Source organism: Oryza brachyantha, chromosome 4, assembly GCF_000231095.2.
Source record: "Oryza brachyantha chromosome 4, ObraRS2, whole genome shotgun sequence".
Taxonomy (NCBI): Eukaryota; Viridiplantae; Streptophyta; class Magnoliopsida; order Poales; family Poaceae; genus Oryza; species Oryza brachyantha.
The window spans coordinates 1,454,229-1,474,730 of NC_023166.2; the positions used below are offsets into that span (position 1 = coordinate 1,454,229).

Genomic DNA, 20,502 nt, shown 5'->3' on the forward strand with positions numbered 1-20,502 from the left:
GGATTGAGACTAACAAAATATTGTTTAAACCAATAATTATGTCAGCTTAAATACCTAACCGATAAATCACTTAGGTAAATCATTAGCTATAACTCTAATAAGACAGAACTTGCATACACACATATTGATCTAAGCTAGCAATTAACAACAAACGTTATTGATCAGGCTGAACTGAGATAGAATTAGCTTGAAGTAATTGCAAATTAGAACCAAGTGTGATTTGTGATTGGTAAAGTGGAACTAATCTAAACATATATAGCAATCTAGATAAAACCATCGGATAAATCAACTAGAATGTCGAACGTAACCAAGATAATCCTAATCGATATAGCTGACGGGGTGAAAAAAACTAACTTACATGGTGGTTGGAGATCGAACTAAACCGATGCAACCCTACATCGACGGCTCGCTCCAATAAAAAGGTTAATTTAGCGATGCGTCGAAGTTGTATTGATTAAAATCTAAATTTCAAGTATCGTGTGTGTACATATTTATATCCTTGGTTTTGGTATGCCTCCTAATGGACTCGTAATAGGATATATTTTCTAATTGCAGTTAAGTTACGGATACAGGCTCATTATGGCTTATTACATAATGCTTGCCTATATTATACAAACTCAATATATCTCTAACACGGTTTTCATATTTTAGTTCGTGTCCCAATTCGGATTCTATCGTTTGTAACCTTTCGCTATTCGATTGTTCATTCGCCACCAATCGGCTTTGACCGGATCAACTTGTAGTCCGATTTACAAACGCCCGTCATTAACGGTTATTAATGCTAATTTTTATTGTTAACACTACAGCGGGTAAATGTTTTTTTTCCAAAAAGGCCACTTGTTTATTCTTATACAAGGGACGAAAAATAATGTTTTTTGTCTTTAAAAAAATCACCTTTTCATATTATTCTGTGTAACAAATCCACACCCTCCATACCGTGGTTTTAACCATGGGTGTATAGTGTTATGTGAAGGATGCGTGATCATTTTAGTACTTCAATAATTCATCTATATTAGATCATACGTATCGTATCGTATCGTATCGATATATATATATATATATATATATATATATATATATATATATATATATATATATATATATATATATATATATATATTTGATTAATATATATCAAGGACTCATTTTCTCTTTAACTATATACTACTTGCATCCTCGTTCGGAGAGCATATCTTCTATTCCATATTACATATATAAATAGAGATGAAGAGTAAAAAATATATTTTTTATTTTGAACCATTATTTTATATAAGAAGAAATGTTCTTTATTCTTTTTAGCCATTATCTTATATAAGAAGTGAGGAACTTTAAACGTGGATGATGGTAGTTCAATAAAGGACTGTTTAGATCCAGAGACTTTTTTGTAGTATCTTGTCACATTGTATGTTTAGATATTAATTAGGAGTATTAAATATAGACTAATAACAAAACTAATGATATAAATAAAGGCTATTTCATTAGACAAATTTTTAAGCCTAATTAAGCCATGATTAGCAAATGTCTACTGTAGGATCACATTCTCTAATCATGGACTAATTAGGCTCAATAGATTCGTCTCACAAAATAGTCCAAAGTATGAGGTGAGTTTTATAATAATCTATATTTAATACTATTAATTAATATCCAAACATTCGATGTGACAGTGACTTAAAAAAAAGTCCCTGGGTATCGGAACAGGGTCTAAATCCTGCATCTGCATGCATCCTCCGAGGCCTCTGTGAGCAGCCAGCTGCAGCAACAGTAGCAGAAGAGCACCAACAGCCACATGCCTGTATGAGCGTTGGTTGCTAGGGTTCGGAACCATATCAATGGCATGCTTGTATACATTGGATCCGCTCGCTTTTCATTTCACCGGCCTGCCCTGAGGCTGAGGCTGACCTTCCACGGTACGGTAGTTTTCTCGATCCCACCGCAATTTACTCCTCCATCTCCGCCCTGCATCTGCCCACCGCCCGGTATCATGGCCGGCGGTTTTTTCCTTTTCATGCGCCATCCAAGCCATAGGTGAACAGGGTTTACCAACACGATTACTTCCTGGAAACCTCATTCGATCCAGTGGTCAAAACCAGTGAAATTCAAACAAATCTTATTATAAATTATTTTTTCTCTATTTGGGTTAATGTACCGAGTAATTTTTAAATATGGTACGGACCTGGTCAATGAAACTGGTAGCCGAGTGGTTTGTCCTCGTATTTTAAAACCCAGATTGTGACTTATGAGCATGGTTGATTATATTTATAGGATTTCCATAAAGAACCTAATAGTATCTTAATCATTAGGTATTTTCTACTCTCTATTGTGATCACATGAACTTCTCATAACCTATTTAGGTGTTCATCCTTCAAGCGAATTAGACAATAATATTTTCCATTTTCATGTTAAAACCTTGGTTCTGGAAGAAAATTTCAAAACAACAATGACATAACCTAACAATAAGACTTACTGCCTTCTGTACTCACTCCCTCTGTTCTAAATCCTTTTCGATCAAATTTAAATTAAAAAGATAAAATTATTTTTAGACACACCTAACCAACGATGAGGAAATTTTGCAGGACAAGAGGAACAAACCAAGCATCTCCTCCAGGGCCAAAAGAGGAGGAAGGGACAGGCCATGGTCGAGTGAGCCAGCCAGCCGGTCAGGCTCTGCCTCACATGCTTTGATGCATGCTAACTCAGCTGACCTGACCATTGGAGATATATGTTGTGTTCAGACATAATCATATCACAGACATACGTACACAGTGGATGCTGTTTGCTCACAAAATCTCTCTCTTGTTTGTACACCTTCTCTTCTGCCTCTATCTTCTGTTTGTTCATGTGTCCCAGGCTCCTAGTAGTTAGTACTATTTTGCAGTCCAAATTAATTAGTGTGTAATTAAGCCGTTGCGCATGAACAGCACCTGCTCTTGTCTCTGCATGCTCTTGATAAAAGTACCCTTGCTCTTGTATATCTTCTTGGATTGGATGTATAACAAGTAGTACTACATTTTTCTTGCATTACTGTTTTGACCTAATTAGAGCTTAAATACGCTGTGACACTCTTTCCACAAATTTATTCCTCCCGGAATGAAATATTTCGTGCCGGTAATTAGCACAGGTAGCATGATGGTAGAGTCGTGTACGCATGGCTTCATCTACGTACTAGTATTAGGATTAAAGTTCCGCTACTCACAAATATTATTATGTTCATGCGAGTGCACTTTCAATGCAGTAGGAATTCATTGCCCACAAGGATTTTACTACACCTGCCAGGTCAAAAAAAATGTAACTAAACCATAAATTGCACCACAATACACCGCAGAAAAACATCAGCAAAGGTGGATGCTATCCAGATCGAGGAACGAAAGAAAAGCGACTACCTTAAATGAGGATTAGCTAGTGTCAGTGACAAGGAAGGAATTTAATGGGAAAGCATGCAGGCATGTGAGATGATTCGTCCTGTGACATTTCTTTTATTTTTTATTGAAGGGTATTTGTACCTGGTCTCTATATCCAATCGGATATATGCAGTCATTTTTTTATATTCAGAAATTTAGTCCAAGTAGAGGATTTAACTCTTTAAATATCTAATATAAAATTATGCTCTTATAAAAATTTAAACTCATGACTTAGTACTGCTTAAGTCATTATAATCACCGAGTTACCTGCCCTTTCACCTCACCCTCTTTCTATCCTGTGGCATGGGCATGGCATCAAATTAAGATCCAGATTATGCTGTGTAGGCATGACCTCGTACCTCACTCTCTTTCTTGCACTCTTGTCTTTGTTTTATTAGAAGTACTATATACTAGTAGTAATTAACTACTCCTGCACTTCATCAGTGACTGCCTGCCTGATAGTGATGATGACTCACCACTTCAGATGAGATAAACTAGTGACAAATTAATCTCTTTTTAGCTATAAATGAATCCTTAATGCATGTGTCTCTTCATCCGGATAAGAGATTAGTAAGAGCTACTATCAGAGGACGCATGTGTCAGAGATTCCTGGCCATGAGACAAGCATGTTTTGTGTTGCCCTTAACTGTCTCATCATCGCTAACCTTTTGTCTTTGTCTTTCTCACGGAAAAAATTAAATATCATATTTATAAATAAAAAAATAATTTATAAATAGAACTGTTATACATGTATTCTAAAAGCCAATACTGTAAGATAAACTAAAGTGAAAAACCTAAAATTAACTTCAAATTTAAGATTAAAAAAATTAAATTTTAGCTTATAATCGTATGCAGAGGAAAAGACGGGGTGCTGCATGCTAGCTGCCGTTGCTTTTGTTCTGCTCTGCTCTGCTTTGTTTGGTTCCTACTCCTGCTGCTTGCTCCTATCACCTGACTCTGCTCTCCCATAAGCTGGATGGATCCTAATTAATCTAACAATAATTCTTTGATTTGTCAATCTGATTATCAATTAGCCACTTGATCAAGTAAGTAGGCTTTTTCCTAAGATAATGATCAAGTAGGCTTTCAGAAGCTGCAAAGAGGACAGACAATACTCTCCTGATTTTGTTATGTAGGTACGGACATTCTTTTGTCTCTCGGATATCTGAATCTCATTGAGATTATATATATGTAACGGGTATATTTGTAATTGTTGCATGGCGACGACAAGGATTGTGTAAGCCGTTAGACTGTCGTTTTAACTTTTAAATTAACAAGTTTTAGTTGGTATATAGTACAGTGCTTTGGGGTAATGCTCTAAATGTAAACCTCTCATGACTCAAGAGCCGGGCTCTCCATCTATACCCTAAAATTATAAGCTATGCTTAAAGTTTTTTTTACCAATAAATCAAATCATAAAAACAGTTAATAATTATTTATTTTTAATTAAAACAAATGGTAAAGAGTAGACCTAAAAATCAATAGCATCAAATAAAAATATAGAGAGTAACATTTATCAAATATATCATTTACATATTAATGTATTCTTGTAGTCGTAGGTTCTTTTGTTTATCCACAATGTTAGAAATTTTGATGATATATGCATAGATACATTTCGGTAGAAAATCATTTGACGAGGTTAACGGATTCATTCCTTCAATATGTATCGAGTGGGAATGCTAATAAGCAAATGGTTAGTACCCACGAACAGGGTCCAACAAAGCCGTATAAATCTTGGCAATGTGGTTTGCAGTGGTTTTTTTTAATCCGGCTGGAATTTTCAATCAAAATGTATGGAAATTTTCTGCTAGGGACTTTCAATTTGAATCAAAAGTATTATAGTACAAAACCATCAACTTGAAACTTTCAATTTGAATCACATAAACTTTGTATTCCAGAATTTTCCACTATAATGTCATAAACTTCTATACTAGAAACCTTGAAACTTTTGAATCAAAACTCTTTTAAGTTTAATTCCAAATATCAAAATTTGAAATTAAGATAGTTCAATCGGAGGATAAGATCCCATGCAACCGGATACGAGATAAATGGTTTGGAGGCTCATTGGGATTGAGGAGCAGGGTTTGCGGATAAGGAAGAAGGGACATGTGAGCTAGTTGGTATCTCACTGACGAGGAGAAAAGAAATCCCAGATTTGTTAGCGGTCATTGTTTGATTTTTTTTCATGGAAAATAACAAATGATATATTACAGAGAAAAATTAATTTTTGAATAAAAATTTTATACACGTATTCTTAGCGATATAAAATCCAATGCTCAAAAATAATAGTAAAAAAACCCTCCCAAATCAACTCCAATTAAAAATTTAAAATTTGGTATATAAGAATAGACAAAAGTGAAAAGATAGATGTGGTTATCGTCGCACCAATGAAAAAATATTAATGGAGGTGGCCAATAATGGATTCACCAGCCTCGTTCTTCTATACCATACTAAAAAGACTCCAATGATAATGGCAATAAATCTACCACCACCGCTAGAGTCGATGACGTGTGGGCCCCTGTTGTCAGTGTCTAACAACTCTTTCACCCTACCTGTCAATGATGTGTGAGCCATCGACGCCATGCGGGAAGACAATCGCTGCTGCCAAGGGCGACTGGGAGTAGCCGAGGAATACATCACCGACACCACAGGGAGCTCGCCGACTGCCGCTGGCTGGCTTGGCACGGGATAGGGAGGAGGAGAAGAACGTCGTCAATGGTGTGAAAGGAACACGTGCGGGTGCCTCACGGCCACTTGACGGCGGCACGCTAACTCACGGGTGAGCGCGCTTTAAACTTAAAAAGTAAAGTTATTTAATTTTTTTATTAAAAACCACTTTATAGAATTTTTTATAAACAATATTTTGTTTAGTAATTTAGCAAGTACGGTAGCCGTAGCCAAGGCTGCCTATGAGACCGCCGATGGCGTGCAAAGAGCCAAGGTATATATAGGAAAGAGGCGTGCGAAGTGAGTTTAAAGCCGCGAGGGCTGCGCCGTTAAATCTGCCCTCCCATGCGCAGCGCCGCGCGGCACTCGACCGACCGACCGACCTGCCAACTAGCTCTCTCTTCGTCGCTCAACATGCTACGGATCCGATCGACCTTTTACTACTTCCATCCTGTGACCATATCTACTCTGCTCTTTCTCAAATCTTAATATAATCGTTTCATATTTTATTTACTTTCAGTACGTTTGTGTTCTGATTCTGTAAAGTCGGATACAACGAATCGCTCAAAAGTAAACTTATTTTGAGACAAATAAAATATAAATAAAAGAACTTATATATATATATATATGTGTGTGTGTGTTTCCTTGTCCATAATGAACTGACACAGCGGAAACATCAGTGGCACGAGCTTGGGACTAGGGATGAAAATGACATTTTTTTTCTCAACGGAAATGAAATCAGAACGACTGAGTCAAAAATGTATTAGTAGAATATAAATTAATAACATACTGTAGAGGTATGTTAATGAAAATTCAAACATTAAGTAACTAACTGAAAAACTTCATAACGATACTGTAGTACGAGCAATTTACGGTTCTTAAGTAGGTACTCAGAGGTATCAAATTTTTTATATAAAATTTGGTACCTAATAGTAACTAAGATATCAAGAGATACCAAAATTTATAAAGAAAAAAAGTAATATCTCATGATATCTTCTCAAGTAAATTGGAGTATTAAATTTTATTTGAAACTTTTTTTATGAAATGGTATGGAAAAAATATTATAAAATTTCTATTTCACTTTCAAAATAATATATAACCGGAGTAAAACTGTTAGCCAGAATAGTCAGGAATTTACATACCATTTGTACCCCTAGTTCAAAAATATAGCAAGAGTTTAGGACCCTTTTGGAACAGAGGATTTCCATAGGATTTTGGACGATTCAGCTTTCTAAGGAAGTTTTCTGTGTAACCTTTTGATTCATAGGAAATAATGGAAACTTTTTCTTTACTTTGTTTGTTTCTTATGATGCTATCAAAGGATTTGGCTACTTCATTTGGAACACAAAATTGAAAAAAAAACAAGATTAATAGGATTGCAAATATAAAATAAATGATTATAAAACAGAGAAATAATTGTTCGAATAAACAACGTGTAAATCACAGGAATTGGATGAGAGAGACATTGAAATGAAATTTTTACAAGATATTGAAACTCTTGCCAACTTTTTTCAGAAGTTTTTGTGGGACTATCCATTACATAGGAATTTCAAAGAAGATGATTCAATCCAGTTTCAAATGTCAAATGCCTTCCTAAGATTTGTTTCCCATAGGATCGAAATCCTATAGGTTTTTTATGTTCTCCTACAAATTAAGTAAGGTCTTACTCTTCTATTTTCTAGGTTTCTTATGTTCTCCTACAAATTAAATGAGATATTAATCTTGTGATTTTTCTATTTATGTGTTATTTTTTTCATGCATTTAAAAGGGGACATTATAGAACCAGTAGTCTGTTATATTTACCTGGGGGTGGACATAGAGTGACATACGGGCATGGAGACATGCATCATTGAGCTTGTTCCATTGCTCTTCACCCGCCCTTTTTTTTTTCCCACTCGAATCATTACTTCTCTCTGTCTCTGTCTCACACGCAGCAGAGTCAGAGATGAACAGCAAGTAACAAGAAGAGTTCGTATATTTGCAGGTAATAATAATAATTAAGCTCCTGAATCTCCTCTTGTCTCCCACTGGCTATATGCAGTCAGTCCATCACTAGCTACACGAATTGCCATACCTCTAGGAGATGGAGATAACCTTAACAATTACTACTGCCTCCCATAATAATAATTTTATTTTTCTATTTCTGTGCCCAATATTTTGACCATTCGTTTTATTTGAAAAATTTGTAAAAAAGCTTAAAAAATTAGTCAAGCATAAAGTATTATTTATATTTTATCATCCAGTAACAATAAAAATATTAATCGCAAAAGAAACGAAGAGTTAAAACATTGTATCTAAAAATAAAAAACGATATTATTTTGGGACGGAGACAGTAATACTTACTGGTTTTAATTAATTGGCATGGTTCGAGAGATGCTGATCTACTGCATAACTTCCGGCTGAAGTTGAGCGAGCTCAGTGTAAGCAAGCAAGCAAGCTCATAATTTGCTCCATCCATTCCTGTCGCCATGTGCATCTCTAGCGTTCATCACGGCCTCTCATGCGATCCCCCTTTTGCCGTTTCGTCTTTCTGGCTTCACAGAATGGATAACGTCTTTGTAATCTTGTAATGTACTTAATGTTTTTTTTATGTGGACTAAATCTTGTTTTACGGTGAGCACTAAACTACGCCCACACGCGGATTGCAGTTCTCATGGTTTTTAGGTAGGGCTTGGCTACTTTGCTCAATATTACCGTTGATAGAACCATTTATGTAGAGTTCGGTTCATAAACTCGTTTTAATGTACTATCCAGATCCATGAATTTATTTTAATGTACCATACAGGTCTATGATTTTAGATATTAAAACGAGTTCATGGATCTAAACGTGTATTTTTTAAGTTTATGGACCTAAGTGGCATCGTGCCATAAGTTTAAGGACCGATCATGTACTTTACTTAATAAAAAAATATTTTTTTTCTACTAGTAGCTGATATGGTAGTAAAACTAGTTGTCGGTGGAGTTAATGATTTAGAGTTCTACTACCAATAAAAGAAATACTCCATTCTTCCCTAAATGTTTGACACTATTAATTTTTTTATACACGTTTTACTATTCGTCTTATTCAAAAAATTTACACAATTATTAATAATTTTTATATTATTTTATTTATTGTTAAATATACTTTTATGCTTATATATAACTTTACATATTTGACAAAAAATTTTGAAGATAAATAGTCAAATGTTTATAAAAAAATCAAAGACGTCAAATATTTAGGGACGAAGGTAGTATTTTATTATTAATAGTTGATGTGGTACCATTATCAATAGTTGATACGATAGATAGTATTTATAAGTTTGATCTATTCCATTAGAAAAATAAATAAACAGCATAAATTAATTGTAATATCAGTAGAGAATGTTACAAAACAGCAATTATGGTGAAACTACCGAGTCCAAAACAACGCACATAGATCATTTATGGATGCATCAGCCTGCGTGTGCATGTTTTCATATGTATCTTCCGTGTAATGATAAATAAACACTGACAATTGTTAAAAAAAAGAGTGTCATGGAATCTTCCCAAATCTCCAATTCTTATGGCCACGTGGAATGGCCAAAGGCAACGACGTATTAGTTGGAAAAAAAAGTCCGTGGTTAAAACTTTTATGTTTATTTCTTATCAGAGAAACTACGATAAAACCTTACAAACAATTTAAATTTAGTTTTAAAATTTAAATTAATAATTTCGCCATCTTTTCGCGGACGAAACACGAGTCATTTGAATAGGAGTTAATAAAGCAGATCAAAGTAATTTTTGTTGTAAGAAACAAATGAGGCGTTTTAAATTTGTTCTAACCCGTGCAACTCTCTCTCTCTCTCTCTAATAAATGGTGGCATAATAAAAACTGGGAACTCCGAATCGCAGCAAAAGCAGAGAGCAGCGAGAGAGAGAAAAGGCGCAAGGCACCCGATCCCGCCTCGCGTCACCGCGGGCCCCACCTTCTGACAAGAAACCGAGAGAGAGGGGAGCGGGGTGGCAGGTGGTCCCCACCCCACCCCCTCGTTCCTGGACCCACCTGTCAGTCCTTCATCGGTAACCAGTGGTCCTTGCGATGCTTCGGCGGGTGGGCCCCACCCACGCCCCGCACCGCACCGCAACGGTGAAAGTAAAACCATGCGCACCGACAGACAAACCCGGGGTTGGCCTAACCCGGTCGCTGACACGGTGGGCCCCACAGGCTGTGTGCGGCGTGAGGTGGGGCCCGAAGCCTAAGAGAGAGAAGGGGCGAGCCGATCGGGCGGCACGTGAGGTGAGGAGGAGCGACCACCAACGGCACGGCACGTCGTCACGAGCCGGCGGCAATTCCGTTACGCCGCCGCCGAGCAATGGCGGTTAACCGGTTAGGCCCCTGGCTTTTCATGGAATTCCAGCTCTCTCGTTTTTTTGGGGGGGATAGCTGCAAATCTTTCTCGCTTTATTTTTTTTTTTTGGTTTGTGCGGTGGTTTTGAGCCAACCGCCCGGCTGCCTCGCAGTTCGAATTTTAGTGCTTGCTCCAGCTCGATTCACTTTTTCTCACCAGTTACGAATTGGATGGCTAAATTTCGTTAGTTTGAGAACCGGGGCTAGAATTTTGTTTTAGTAAAGTTCGGTATAGGATACACGTGCTAAACTAATTAATAAAAACGTTTGATTTCCTGTCATTGTCCTCGACCAACGATACTATTTTAAAATAAACAATACTATTTTAAAATAAAAAGAAGTGCCGGAAATATGTAGAGTTTTGTAAAGTTGCGTTACTATGTGTTCGACATGCATGATGCAACTAAAATCTCTAACTAAATCAAGAAAAAATATTCTAAAATAAATATGCGATAGTTAGAAGAAGTGCACCATGGTTTAAAAACATCATTTTTAATTTGAGACACATTATAGTACAGCATTTTCTATCATACACATGTACAAAAATAACGCCTTCATGAATACATGAATAGGCAGTTAAATGTGTAGAATCGCTTGCTATGCTTAACGGTCATCCGTATTTTGTATTAAACCATTAAAATGACATGAATAGTTTTTTATAAGTTTTGGAAAGTTAGCAACCTAATATCTGCGATAGAATATTCTTTTAGACACGAGGTTAACCTATTTGATTGGTTTTAAGTCTTATTATGCTACCACGATCCACTCTCGCAAATAGCTAACATCACACAATCTTGTGAGTTTTGGTAGATGTGGCTTTATTCTTCTTGTCAATGAAAGATAAAATATTATCTAATTTTTAGATAATTATTTAATAATATAAATAATAAAATCAGCCACTTTAAATTACATTATGCTCTACAAAGGTGATATAGTAAGCTGTGTATATATATATATATATTGCTTGTTTATGGATGTACAAGGGACTATATGTATTTATTGCTTGTTTATGGATGTACAAGGTTTATCATGTCCATGCCCATGCACATGTCGTGTTAGACCAGCTGGCATCCAACCTACGTGGCATGTGTTTGATAAAATTTACACCTAAAACATAACAAGTTTGTGTAATTTGCTATACAAATGACTAACATGATTAAATTGCATTGAAAGAATTATGTTATATTTTTTCTATCGTCTCCGTTTCGCAAAGCCTTCTTTTCTACCATCTTTCATTATGTTTTTCACTCAGAAAAACTCTAATACATTTTCCATACTTTATACGGCAATTACTTGAAATACATGAAATCTTGGTGGGACAAATATAGAGGGCAAAAACATACAAACAATGGCACATCTTTTCACTTCTATTTATATTTATAAGCTAAATTTTAAATTTTAATCGTCAATTCGAAGTTAATTTTGGAGTTTTTTTATCGAAGTTTACTTGTAACCTTTTTGATGGCTAAGAACATATAAATATGAAACTCTTATTAATAAATTATTTTTTATTTATAAATATATAACGATTGACTTTTCACCCGAATAAGACAAAGAATCACCCATATTTTGTTAGGATGCATGGATGGTACTCTAATTTTGAAGTTTGAAGTATTTTCTTTATGTGAAGAAACAATGAGTAAAAACACGTCACGCCAGTGTATTGAGCACATAATACAGCGATTGGGCTTGCCTATCACTTCACTATAAAAATAAAATAGGAAAGCCCACTACTGAAGAACAAGCTAAAACACTGCTAAAAATTCCATCTTGTATGCCAAGTACTACTCCATCCACTAGACCGTACATTTTGTTTGCATAGTCTTGTGACGCCTTCCATTCGGTCGGATGGAAGCTCCGGTACAGTTTTGACCTTTTTGCACTGCTGCTGCAGCACCCTGAACCACCCTGATTAGCATATCAGAGTTGATCCTTCGCCATAAGAGCGAGTATAATTAATGAATAAGAATGCTTTAAAGTTAGCATATCATAATTATATTTACATAAAAGAGAGAAAATAACATATAAAAAAGTTATAAATTTACAACTATAGATTCTAAGACGTTGTATATTTACAACAGATGAACCATACCATAACGCATATATTTGTATGTAACTATGATAAAAATCAACTCTTTACCCTAAAAAAATCAACTCTCAGTTATGTTTCGATGAGATGAAAAATAATTTGTTTGTGTAACGATACAGTATATATCTATGGGTAACGATAAGTAGTATGTATTATTGCTCTAATCACTGCAATTAGTTGGCGGGAGGTTAGTAGAGTGACACCAGTAGCTGCATTGAGATTTTGTGACACCCACCACCTCAAAGCCCCGCACCCCTAACTTTTCACATAATTACAACCAGGTCCTCAGTTCATCACGCAGGTGACGGCGGAGGACCTGGACGTAAAACACCAAATCGCGAGGGGGAATGCGGTGAGGAGCTGTCCCCTGCGATGGCGGAGGAGCAGAGGCGCCGGTATAAAACCGGCGCGGCGCTCGAAGCCCTCGACCTCGACCTCGACCTCGATCCGCCTCCTCCTCCCCCTTCCATTCGCCTCGAGGCGCGTCTGCTCTCTCGCTCTCTCTCCGACGAGCCCTAGCTCTCGCTGAGTGGAGGCGAGCAATGGCGAGGAGGTGGGCGGCGGCGGTCGGGGCCGGGTTGGTGCTGCTCCTCGTCGGCACCGTCGCGCTCAGCGGCGGCGGCTCTGGTGGCCGGCTCCTTGCCGGGCTCCGGTGAGCTCGCGTTCTCTTTCTTTGTGTGTGTGGGTGTAATGCCGCTGCGTTGGTGGGGATGATGCTGCTCTGCTCGTGCTGGTGGGATTTGGTTGCGTTTGTTGCAAATTTGTGTGCGTGTTCTTGAATTTTTTTTTTTTGGGGGAGGAGCTGTTTCGTTCGAGGTTGAGGGTTTGAGCTCGAGTTGCGTGATTGTGTCTTTTTGATCCGTTGTTGCGTCCACGAACTCGGCGTGGCTCGCCGTGGTCGGCGGCGGCTCACTAACACGCGCCTTCCGTTCCAGCGCTGGGACCACGGCGGCGGCGAGCGGCACGCGGCGGTGGCTGCGCGACTCCTCCTCGGCGGCGGCGGCGGCAGCATCAACGAGGTGAGCACTTCCTCCGCTTGCTCGAACAGCCGACGGGCGCATGCATCTGGGCCGTCGGTTCCACGCCGTCCCGTGATCCGGGCCGTTGCCCAGCCAAAAAGCAAGCAGATCCGCGCGGTTGCCGTTGCAGAATCATTTCATTTCATTTCCCCCCAAATTTTTCGATCCAAAAACCTCCCAAAAACTTTTCGTTCGCGGTAACCGCCCCAAAATTTCGTAATTTGGTTTCGGGAGAGATGGAAAAAAAAATCCGTGACTCGATTCGCATCAGAACCATCATCAGACACACACACTCACAGAGAGACATAGAGATGCTTTTCCGTTGCGAGTTCGTTACGGTAGCAGAGACGATGGGTGCGTGCGTGTGTCAGGGGCACTTTCGTAAATTCCCTACTAATTCAACTACAGAAATTTTCCTTTTTACATATAAAAAATATAATTTTTGTGTAAAATAAAATAAAAAAAAATAGGTTTAGTGTCCTGCTGCTGCACCGGCCACAGTCAAGCGGTGAAAAGACTTTGGAAGGAAACCCCACGAAAAGCTGCCCAAAGAAGCCCCTAAATCCGGGCCTATGCTGCTTCGCGTCCCCCCGAAACGCACCCAATACTGAGGGTTCCTGGGCTTGTGCTGCTTTTGGGGTGCAGCCTCGAGTGCGCGTAGCCAAGCCCAATCTACCGTATATGCTACTGTTTCTTTCATTTCCTTTTTACCTTTTTGTTTTCGCGACCGACCAAACCACGTCTCGAGATCGAGAGAGAGAGACAAGCATGCATCCATGCACGGTAGCACGAATCATCACTAATTCAAATGATTTTACTTCATTTCTAACGATTCCAGCATTACAAACTGCTCGTACTTTTCATGCTGTGATTAAAACTGCTACCTTTTTAGCTTCGTTTGAACTCGAGGAGTTCATCAGTTTAGAGAAAAAAGAACACATTTTTTTTGTTTCGTTTTCATGTTTCTGGATGTTGCCATCGCCTGCATCTGATCTCTGCATGTGAGCGAGGCGTGCCGTCTCGCTCGCGTGGATCGCTGATGGTGACACGTCGTCGTTTCCAGTTGGTCTCACCGGAAGATAAAAAAAATGTGGCTGTGCAGGAGAGGTGGCGGCGACGCCGACGCGTCGGCGGCGACGATGACGGTGCCCGGCGCGGTGGACGACCCGGAGGAGGTGGTCTCGCAAGTGCACATGTACGTCCTTTTCCTCTTTCCTCCCCGTCGAGGCCATGTTCCCTTCATTAATTCAAGTTGTTAGCATTACTACCATTTTGTGATTAGTGTGACGGTGGTTGCAAAGTTTGCAATTGCAGCAGTGGAATTGCTGAGATTAGTGACCGATAATATTGCATCATTAGATCTGCTTGTTGCAGTAGTAACCAGTACTTTGCTCTTGGTTTAGTAGTACTAGGGTAGCAGGATAGCAGCAGTGAGTGAGTGGCCTTTTTGTCCACGCTTTTATCGTCCCGTGGCGGGCCCACCGCACAGTGACACACACAGTCGACCCTCCAAAAACAAAAGCGTGAGAGGAGAAAAAAAAAGTAAAGAAATGGAAGCTCAGCAGAGCCTCCTGACCGGAGCTGATCTGATCCGGCGAGCAGACCGGCGGTGTGGTGTACTTTACCACCACCCCACCACCACTGCACGTGGGCCCCACCTGCCATGCACACCCACGCTTTATTGCGACGTTGTACTCTGTCCTCCTCCGCCGGAGGGGAGGGGGACGGCCGGAGCGCATTAACTCCGGCCAAGCCACGGCAACCGCAACCAAAACCAAACCGAACCAAACCTCCTCCTCCTCTCCCTTTTCGTGCTCCTTCCCCACTGGCTCATAGTGAAGTGAAGTGAGCAGCAGCAGCAGCAGCAGTGTGTGTCGTGTGTGTGTGACACACCACGTTCTGTGGCTGCCCACTACTCATGTGGGGACTGCCCCTCGCTCTGCCTACCTCCTGCATTTGCGACGCGCCACCGTGGACGCATTCATGGCGCGCACCAGAAATTCCCCCTCCCCAACCACTAATCAATCGTCGATCGTCGGATGGATTGATGGATGCGATGCGATGCAATGTTTTGGTTTGCATCGCATTTGTGGGAGCATCTATCTGCTAAGAAATGGTTGTGGCAGGATCGTTTGGTGGCAAGAACCGATTTTAGGTTAGGCCCTGTTTAGTTAGTTTCACCAAAAATATCACATCGAATCTTTGGATATTTAAATGAAGCATTAAACATAGATGAATCAAAAAACTAATTGTACAGTTATGGAAGAAATCGCGAGACGAATTTTTTGAGACTAATTAGGCCATGATTAGTCATAAGTGCTACAGTAACAAATATGTGCTAATGACGGTATAATTAGGCTCAAAATATTCGTCTTGCAGTTTCTTGGTAAAATCTGTAATTTGTTTTTCAATTTGTGTCCGAAAACCTCTTCCGACATCTGGTCAAACGTTTGACGTGATATTTGTTATAAATTTTTGTAATCTAAACGCACCCTTAGGAGTAGTAGAAGTTAATACTCGCCGACAGGTCAGCTCCACCAGAGGGGAGCTCACTGGAAATGAGTGGACATGGAGAAATTTTTGCCCATGTTAGAGATTGGTTGAGTTGTGTGCATTGATGATCGGGGGCTGTCCTGTGCCTGAATTGAAAATCACCAGCTTGAAGTCGCTCATGAACATTGAACTCGGATCTTGATTGATTTGTTTGTGTGCGGTTAAAAATGGAACCTTTTTTTTAACAATGGTGAAAAACAAAATGGTGTGCTTCGCTTCAGGTCGATCAGGAACAGCACGGCGAGGAGGAAGCTGGGGTACCTGTCGTGCGGCACCGGCAACCCGATCGACGACTGCTGGCGGTGCGACCCTGACTGGCACAACAACCGGCAGCGGCTGGCCGACTGCGGCATCGGCTTCGGCCGCAACGCCATCGGCGGCCGCGACGGCAAGATCTACGTGGTGACCGACCCCGGCGACGACGACCCCGTGAACCCCAAGCCCGGCACGCTGCGGTACGCCGTCATCCGGGACGAGCCGCTGTGGATCATCTTCAAGCGCGACATGGTCATCACGCTCAAGCAGGAGCTCATCATGAACAGCTTCAAGACCATCGACGGCCGCGGCGCCAACGTGCACATCGCCAACGGCGCCTGCCTCACCATCCAGTACGTCACCAACATCATCATCCATGGCCTGCACATCCACGACTGCAGGCCGACCGGCAACGCCATGGTCCGCAGCTCGCCGAGCCACTACGGCTGGCGCACCATGGCCGACGGTGACGCGGTCTCCATCTTCGGAGCTAGCCACATCTGGGTTGACCATTGCTCGCTCTCCAACTGCGCCGACGGCCTCATCGATGCCATCATGGGATCCACTGCCATCACAGTGTCCAACAACTACTTCACCCACCACAATGAGGTATGTATGTGCGTCCTAGATCCTACGATTTCCTTTTCGTCCTGCAATTATTTGTTCATCTTTTGTTTTCTGCATACACAAGCCATTGGAATCACTAGTGTTTTGGCGTATGTGACGTACTTGTTTGTTTCATACCAGCATCACTGTAGTTTAGCCTAACTTTCAGTGGCAAATACTCTTGCACATCTAGTTAACCTGAAGATTGTCGGTTGGCTCTGCCGTACCGTGCTTGTTGCTTTTGCAAACCACGTAGATCCGTTTGATGTGATGTGCAACAAGCCTGCTTGGATTTTTCACTGATGACAAAAGCATGATGCAGGTGATGCTCCTGGGGCACAGTGATTCCTATGTGAAGGACAAGGCAATGCAGGTTACAATAGCCTTCAACCATTTTGGAGAGGGTCTCATTCAGAGAATGCCAAGGTAAAAAAACTGTAGGACTGAACCAATCTTGTCTTATTGTTCTCAAGACACCGAAATAATTAACTTGACCACTCTGCAATACTATTATTATACATGCTTGTCTGTGTTCAGCATCGGCGATTTCTGACATCAGTTTACGAACAAATTGCTATTTTTTTGCAGGTGCAGGCATGGTTACTTCCATGTGGTGAACAATGACTACACACACTGGGAGATGTATGCCATTGGTGGAAGTGCTGAACCAACCATCAACAGCCAGGGCAACCGCTACCTTGCTCCGACAAATCCCTTTGCCAAAGAGGTACACACCTCTTTTCTGTCATCGTCCATTACCACGTTAGTTGGTTCACATTCATCAACCGTTGTTCAGTCTCTGATAACTAGCTTTTGGTGTGAACAAACTGCAGGTGACAAAGAGGGTTGAAACTGCCCAGAGCATCTGGAAGGGCTGGAACTGGAGATCAGAGGGAGATCTCCTGCTGAACGGTGCCTTCTTCACCCCATCAGGGGCAGGTGCCTCGGCCAGCTACTCGCGAGCCTCCAGCCTTGGCGCCAAGTCATCGTCCATGGTCGGTACCATCACATCCGGTGCAGGCGCCTTGTCGTGCCGCGGTGGCTCAGCCTGCTAGTGCACTGCACCTTCAGAGAAATAGAGTTGCGCAACACCGCCTCGCGCCTACAACAACACAAAGAAACAAGAATATAGAAGCTTAAAGCCTACCGGAACATCGCGGGTTACAGCTTTTCTTTTTTCTCCTCCCCTTCTCTACTCTTTTTTGAAGCTTTTGACAATGGTTATATCATATATGACCTCTCCAAGATTCACCATTCCTCAACCTCCCCCTGCCTCCGACTTTGAACACTGTCATGGAGCAGGCGAGAAGCGTTGCTGATTGAATTTCGTCGCTCGGTCCCCTATTAGTCATCTGAGTGTGAGTGTGTGTGTGTTTTGTTTTGTGTCGACCGATGATGTCTGCCCCCTGCACATTGCAGTGTGTAATGCGAGGTCAGGGGTGCTCTGACGTCTCACATATACCATGGTTGTCAAACAAGAGTCTACCACAATGTTTGTGCCTGGGTTGGGTTGGTTGCAGATGTTTGGTCTGGAGTGAGTGAGTGAGTTCTACTGCTGTAAAAGACGAATATGCATAGTTTACCCCTCTCTTCTTCACTGAAAGTTAAAAGTGGGCTTAATATTATGTTATACTCTACCACTTGTCAATTTTGAGGTGTTCAATATATCTTGTTTGTTGTGGTATGGTTTGGAATGAATAACACTCTCTGCTGTCCTGAATCCCTGGTGCTTCTGAACACTTTGAGCACTCTGATCAATTCCCTGAATGGTAACAAACAGTTCATCAAGCTGCTGCTGCTGCTGTTTCCTTGGACTCAATTTGAGTGATCTTTCCTGTCAAGTGCTGTTGAAACATTCATGAGATGATGATGATGGTTGGTACTTGGACACAAGGTAGTGGATGGATGGATATTCATGGTCCTGTTGGAATGGAATAGATCCTGTAACATTGTCCTCCTCCCTTACAACTACAAGCTCAAGATATGAATGCAGTGACCAAGCATTTGAATCTGGTCCCAGATTGGATCCATCCAGACATCCAGTAGTGCAGCATATGCCCCTGCTTCTACTGGTTATCACCATATGCTTCCAAGTTGGATCACTGTAACCTTGTCAGAGCCATTCTTAGTCTGACAATTACTGCTTGCTCATGGATCAGACGCCATTGATTGTTTGAGATGAGATGGGGGCCAGGCTGCAGGTGGCAGGGGGCAATGGAACAGCAAACTGGAAGCTATCAGGGATGATGTGAATGGAATTTGGAGCGAGCTCGAGCTCGAGCAGGGCAGTAATGGCGGCCTCGTGTGTGGCTGAGGCAGCATGGGGTGGCCATGAAAGCGAAGGGCGCCACTGTGCTTGTGACCGCCTCTATTGCTGCTGTCGGTGCACTGAATTTTCACCCTCACCTCCAGTTGGGTTGGGGCGTCTGTTACAGTGTAGATCGTGTCAGCCTTCCATCGTCCGCATATTTACTCCCTTTATCTTTTCAGTTTTCACTTCTGATTGCGTTTTTTAATCCAACATTTGAATTTTTAATCTTAAATTTAAATTTGATTTTGGGCTTTCATTGTGTTTTCTTTTTCAGCCTTGTCTTTTTGATCGTTAAGAGCATGTATATAAAAGTTCTATTTACAAATAACTTTTTCATCGGTAAATATATCGTTTGGTTTTTTTACTCTTAGATTATCAGCAATAAAAAAAATTAAATGCTTAATTTTGAAGTTGTTTCATCGTAGTTTATTTTCCGACATTGGTTTTAAAATAAATAATAATATAGGCGTAAGGTTTTGATCCGAATGATTTTTGTTACTTCGTTTATATTCTCATGGCTACAAATGAAAAACAATATATATATATATATATATATATACACGCCACTGACGCCGCCACGCCATGCCGCCTCCGCGACCAGATCCCGCCGCAGGGCCACGCCGCCCCGCCTCCCCGCGCCAGGGCTGCGCCCACTCCGCGCCGCGTCGCCTGCTTCGCCGCCTCTACCGCCGATCTATTGGAGAGAGAGAATAAGAGAGGGAGGGGAAGAGATGGAGAAAGAGGGAGAGAAAAGATAGAGAAGAGGATGACATGCGGGCCCTGGCTTTCATAGACTTAGCATAGAGAGGGTGGATGGAGAGACTGTTGAAGTAAAAAACGAATTTGAGTGGTCAAATAAAATAGAGAGTGTCCAAATAAACATTTGGAGAGTCTAATTGAGGTTGTCTATTGAAGATGCTCTAGGCGAAAAGACGGGGCTATGAAACTAGAAAAAACACTCTCAGGTCATCCACGATCGTAAGAACCGTACAATCCATTTTCAGTGGTATGGACCTGTTGCATTGGACGGACATCACCAGCGATTATAATTCTTGACTGTGAATCATGAACAAGGAAAAATATGAAAAGAAATATATGATTCGCGCCTAATTTGAAGTCTGTAAATTCTGGGCCAGTAAATCTGAGCTGGGCCATGCTCCCATCGCACATCCCTGTACCATGTGTCCTTTTGAGGTTTGCCATGTCTGAAATGTTCCTCGAATCTGGGCCAATTAGAT

General features: G+C 40.8%; 1 protein-coding gene across 1 annotated transcript; it reads left to right on the forward strand.

The window, feature by feature from the left end:
* Positions 1 to 12,963: 12,963 nt before the first annotated feature.
* On the forward strand, positions 12,964 to 18,578 carry LOC102708613 (probable pectate lyase 8). The gene is made up of 6 exons (XM_040523357.1): positions 12,964 to 13,172; positions 14,642 to 14,734; positions 16,314 to 16,956; positions 17,276 to 17,379; positions 17,542 to 17,680; positions 17,787 to 18,578. Exons 1-6 carry the CDS (start codon positions 13,063 to 13,065, stop codon positions 18,006 to 18,008), a joined length of 1,311 nt encoding a protein of 436 aa, XP_040379291.1. The 5' UTR covers positions 12,964 to 13,062; the 3' UTR covers positions 18,009 to 18,578.
* The last annotated feature ends 1,924 nt before the right edge of the window (positions 18,579 to 20,502 follow it).